The following is a 6,087-nucleotide window of genomic DNA, read 5'->3' as shown; positions in this document are numbered from 1 at the left end:
GTTGCTCCTGGATCTACTTCAAATTAATTTGGGCTGTATCTGCACTGTTCTCAATGTCAGAGAAGTGATCTTTATTGATTTTTTTAAGCTCAGGTTTAAGTAATTTCAGCTTCCTGACCACCCTGTACATTTTGGTGCCATATACCCATTGTTGCCAGACTTTAGAGACACATTCTTTGAAACCAGTGGCTGCACTCCACATATTGAAATATTTAAATGGTCTATTCTGTATCCCTACCCTTGCTCCTTTACTCACCAGGCATGGTGAGTGGTCAAAATGCCCCTCGGGTAGAAAAGTTGCCATGAACTCAGGAAAATTAACCAGTCAATCATGATTGACTAGTAATCTATCCAATCTGCTATATACCCTAGTATCTGGTGGCTGTTTGTTGTTCCACGTATAGAAGGCTCCTGTAGAAGGTATATCCATAAGCCCACACTCATGAAAGCAGTCATAAAAAGGTTCAGATTCAGCTTCTGTAACATTTCCCCCCAACCTTTCAGTTGCTTGTAACACACAATTAAAATCACCTCCTAGAGCCCAGGGGGCCTTACACTGCTTTGATATGAGTTTGAGATTCAACCAAAGGGCTTCTCTCTCCCCAATCCCATTGAAAGCATAGATGACAGTGTAATAGAATTGCATTTGAGTAATTTTATTGGTCACATGTAGATGAATAAATTGAGCATCATAATGTAAGAACTGAATATCAAACAAATGAGGCTTCCAAATCACCCACACTCTCCCTCCCTTATGATGAGCATTATTAGTGGAGACACTCCAATCTGAGAAAATATTAGTAGCAATACTATGATAATTAACTGACTTGACTTTGGTTTCTAGCAAACCAAACAGTCCTATATTATTAGTGTGTAGGAAATTATTCACAAACCTTTGTTTCACCTCCTTATTCATCCCCCTCACATTCCAAAAGCCAAAATTCATTAAGTAATATTGGGGGGATCATTACCATTAACACCACTGCAACAATTTTCCTTCAACTGCCCCATCCCATGAGGGGATGACACTACCTTCCTGCTAGCTTGACCACTCCCTTGTATGGGATGCCTGACAGGGGAAAGAGTCCCACTGGTGCTTACAGGGATCCTAGTATTAGGAGTCCTTAATGTATCCTCTTCAACCTCTGTGTTTTTTTATATGAGAATCATTTGCAGGTTGAACAGCAGGAGAAAGTCCCTCTGCCTGCACTGGTACAGTTGATGCAGTCACATTAGGAGCAATCTGTGTAATAGGACCAGCAGCCTTCTTGATTGGCCTCCACACTTTCTGAGGTATGGGAGGCTTAGCTATGTTCTTGCCTTTCCTGCATTGATCCTTCTCATGACCTAGTTGCTTGCATCTAGTGCATAGACTAGGTTTCCACTCATAGACATTATCAATAATCACTTCTTGCTTCTTTTCATCCAGAAATTTTATGCTTTTAAGGAAAACTTGACCTAGCTTTAATTCAACCATTACTCTAGCAAACCCTAATCTGGTTTTCATTTCAGTGGCTGGATCACTTTTAACATAGTGACCTACCAGATTTGCTATTTTAGGCAAACGTTTACCCCAAAATTTGAGTGGCAAATTCTGCAGACGAATCCATGCTGGTACTGCTTTGATGTTCTCCTTTGTAAGCTGTAAATCTGGTTGCCAAGGTTTAATAATTAGAGGCTTATTATCAAATAAGAAGTACCCACTCCCTAGCACAGATTGTTTCATTTCTTCAGTTTGAAATCTTGCTAAAAAGACTCCATTTGGAAGAAATGATATTTTATCAATGACATATTTGTTCCAAATTCTTTTCAGGAAGCCTTCCAAGATCTGCCAAGGAGGGTTTGCCCCAACAACGAATCCCATCACTGCTTGTTGCCAATAGTCTAATTCTAATTGTATATCATCTTCAGTCAATTGCAAAAGCTCAGGCTCCTCGTCCATGATCTGAATAATTTTCTTACCATGTATTTGATACCAAGTATCATCCTGGCTGTTTTCATCACCAGATTCAGACTCATCATCACAGTCTTCTACTAGACAATCATTAACGTCCAGAGTTGGGATACCAGTTACCTCATGGATACTTTTCATTTTTTGGCCTTCTTCCACATCGGTGTATATATATATATATATATATATATATATATATATATATATATATATATATATATATATATATATATATATATATATATATATATATATATATATATATATATATATATATATACATAAATTAAAAAACGAATTACATTGATAAAAATGCAATTCTTAGATATGCATAGAGAGTCTTATTCTCTTCTATGATATCCATCCTCTCCTCCTTAGCTATTTGGAGGTTTCGTTCAGCAGTTGCTATATCGTCATATTACTGCAACAACTGCTGCTCTGTCAAGCCATTTTTTTTGGCGTCCTTGAGTGCGGATCGAGCTTCCACAAGGTAGCTCCTGAACCTGTCCTCGATGTCGAGCAACCGGCGGATGAAACTCTTGTTGTGCTCGGTCATAGTAACAGTCTTACGGATGGTATCATTCATTTTGTTGATGAAGTTTGGAGTTTGTTTGAAAGATTTAGGGTTTGGAGTTTGTTTTAGCAGTTAGGGTTTGGAGATAGTGAGATAATGGAATGGTGGTTGAGATAATGCATGTATTTATACTAAGTAATATGTCGTTTGAGTTGTTTTTTAATTAATATATGTTTAGGAAGTTGTGTCATCATATCTCTGGTTCAAATCTTATAACCCTTCTCATTCCATATATTGTCCATTCATATGCAGGGATGGCAGTAATAATGCATGCATCGGAATTATAACGGGCCGTAATTATGCATGCATCTACTAATATTTAATTTAATTTTTTTTTTTAAATAAACAACAAAGGTTATTTAGAAAAAACCCGTTGTCTTTAGTTATAACAACGGTTTTTTATACTGTAACCCTTGTTATAACTTTCCCACCAAAATTTAGTCACCCTTTCCACAACGGTTTTTTATACTTAAAACCGTTGTTAATAGTTTTCACAACGGGTTTCTTAAGAAAACCAACCGTTGTTAAAACCTTTAACAACGGACGCTTTAACAACGTCCGCTTTTTTATATAACAACGGTTTTTAACCGTTTTTATGCCTGTATCTGTAGTAGTGCACCTTGAGAACTCGATCCAGAATTTATCTTATCACCTCCTTCGTATGACTTTTTACTATCAAAGAGAGCATTTTCTTCTTCCTTGATGGATACTCCAGCGGACATTTTCTTTTCTAAAGCTTCTTGATTGGCTAACATATTTTCAAACTCAATAAAGAGTTGGTTGTGTAGCCCACCCTCGAATTGCTGCGACAAGAGTGCTGAAACCAGGCCTTAAACCGAAGGTAATAATTCTTCGCATCCTGGTATCCGTGATTGGATTTTCAGGATCCAACTTTGTGATTTGCTCACACAAAGTTTTGACTTTGGTAAACCATTCGTTTACCGACATGGTATTTTGTCGAACCGACATTAGCTCATTCTCGAGCAACTGGAGTTGAGAATCATTCTTCTTTGAGAACAACTCTTTTAAACTGTCTCCTGCCTCCTTTGGTGTTTCTACATCTTTGTTGGGATACAGCATATCGTCCCCGACGGTTGATGTTAACACGTACATAGCCTTCCCGGCTTTGACCTTCCACTTCTTCAGCTCTTCTCCTCTAGCTAGTTTGGTGGTTTCACCACCGCCAACGATGCTCCAAAGATCTTGTCCCAACTGATAGAATTGCATATGTTTGCTCCACGTACTGTAATTTCTACTGTTTAACTTCTCAATACCACTAGTTAAAAAGTTGATATCTCTCATGGTGACTTGATAACGCCCGGATTAATCAAGTAAGCCTGATCCCCGATCAATTTGCTTCACAGTCCCGGACTATGGACACTAAGATATTATTGATCCCTGATCAATATTTGGACAAGATAAATAACACTCCGCCTTACTGGCTCTGATGCCAAATGTAACGAATCAGAGTGTATTTTATACGGAAGCGTAATGAAAAATATTATGTGATAAGAATAAGACGGATAATAATAATTTGCACTCTTACAATAATTTTATTATCACACAAATATTTCTACGGACTCACTAAAGCTTACAAACACTTATTATTGTTTGCTTTGTTTTTGTGAATACATTGCTCAGACAAATGCTAGCTATTTATACTACACAACTTACTATTCTAATAGTGGCTTTCACAGATACACACATTATACTATAAAGACTTTTGCCCTGCAAAGTAAGAAAACTTGGCAGCCATTAGAAAAATGATGGGACAAGGCCAACAACAAGGTTTTATAGTTTACCATTGGAGTTTCTCTAAGACCTGCAATCCGAACTAATAAATACCAATTGCATCCAATATGTACAAACGTTAGTAAGCAACTTTAAAAAAATATACGCGGAACGAAAACGTTCTTCTGAGCCGCTACTCCCGGTTTCAATATTCAAGCTCAATCTAGTAGGTCGTACTGACATGGTATTAGCAACAACGGATTCTCGGAATGAGTCACCCCGAAAGGGCCATGCTACCATAGTACAATGTACATGTTTCATACTTTTGTGTATTCTAAACAGCTGAGTGAACAAAGCAATGAACCTAATGTTTAAAACTCTGATCAATCTTATTGGTCAATGTTGGGTTTGTGCCTTGATTCTATTAGCCGCCGCTTCGAATTACTATGCGGGGGTCTCGCTTGGACCTTTATTAGGTCATTCTGTATTAGGTCTTAGAGAGTATTATATAAACTCTCTAAGCCTTTACCTAGTAGTCATGCTTATCATACCGTCTGAATCTGTAATCTGAAAACTCCTCACATATCAATAAAACTCTCTCCCTCTTCTGCCATGTGGACGTAGCTAACACACCGTTAGTGAACCACGTAAATCTGTGCGTTTGTCTCTTTATTGTTCTTTTATTTGTTCTTTCTTGCTTCTGTTACAACAGCCAAGCAATCGTATTTATCAAAAATTGTTGTACATTTATAGTATCATAAACTCAGATTTTGTGTGTGTTGGGCCCAAAATTATCCTACCTGACCTGACATAGGCCAGGCAACAACCAAAGACAAGTTCCAAGCAAAAGACATCTGAAACCAGGCATTTATTCAATACGGATAGGCACCAAGCAGGAGTTGATACAAGACAATCGATAATCAACCAAAGCAACCTGGGAGGAAAATAACTCAGGCACAACAGACACAACAGGCAAAGACTAGGCAATTAACATATGTCTCCTACAAACAAGGAAGACTAATTCAAGAAGAAAAGATATGAAAGATAGTCAAAAGCAACGGTTGAAGAGATAGCAACCACCTCCGAGTAAATAGGGCACATTCCCTATTTACCAGGAAACCCTAAACGGCATAGAGGAAAAGGGAGAAATCAAGTATAAATAGAAGGGAAGACAAAATCAGAAGGATCATCGCATATACCCTCATTCTTACTTACACTTTTGTAATCTTAAGCAATATATTCGCCTGTCACGCCTGATATGACAATACTCTATCAGGCTGCTTAAAATCATAGTAACAATCACTCCTGGCTTGGTGCCCGTGGTTTTTTCCCTTATTCCCAGGGTTTTTCCACGTATAAAATCTTTGTGTCTTTATTTATTAGCTGTTATTTCATTTAATAATACTAGTCAGGCGAGTTGTTTGAGTTAGATCACCCTACTTATAAATCCCTGGCAGGATATCCTAGATCAGTGAAATCCCTGCCAAAACAATTGGCGCCCACCGTGGGGCATCTAGCTCAAAAACAATCAAAATCCATAACCTAACACCACAAAAACTTGAAAGATGGCAGGAGATAGAATTGAGCAACAACTGGCTGCCGCCATACAACAGTTGTTGGAAATGGAACAATTAAAATAAAAAATGGCCCAGGCTGAAGCAGAAGTTGCAAAATTAAAAGAGTCAGAATCCAGCCTAAAACTAAAGCTGGGAGAGAAAGCTTCAGGATCAAAGCTGAAAGTTCAGCCTGGCACACCATTCTCCTCAATCATCAGGAATATTGATTTCTCCAATATTGGCACTCCTACTCCACCAAAGTCCAAGACAGGAGA

The 6,087-nt window shown here is 38.1% G+C and overlaps 1 protein-coding gene across 1 annotated transcript; it reads right to left on the bottom strand.

Annotated features, from left to right (window-relative positions):
- Positions 1 to 325: 325 nt before the first annotated feature.
- On the bottom strand, positions 326 to 946 carry LOC141607351 (uncharacterized). The gene has a single exon (XM_074426700.1). The coding sequence runs from the start codon at positions 944 to 946 to the stop codon at positions 326 to 328; it is 621 nt and encodes a 206-aa protein (XP_074282801.1).
- Between the last annotated feature and the right edge of the window lie 5,141 nt (positions 947 to 6,087).

The sequence above is a fragment of the Silene latifolia genome, chromosome 10 (assembly GCF_048544455.1).
Source record: "Silene latifolia isolate original U9 population chromosome 10, ASM4854445v1, whole genome shotgun sequence".
Classification (NCBI taxonomy): Eukaryota; Viridiplantae; Streptophyta; class Magnoliopsida; order Caryophyllales; family Caryophyllaceae; genus Silene; species Silene latifolia.
The sequence above is the reverse complement of the archived record's forward strand: the minus strand, read 5'-3'. Positions and strand labels throughout refer to the sequence as shown.

Bases quoted from the DNA above. Each gene is read 5' to 3' on its own strand.
- LOC141607351 (XM_074426700.1), bottom strand. From the start codon at position 946: ATGAATTTTGGCTTTTGGAATGTGAGGGGGATGAATAAGGAGGTGAAA.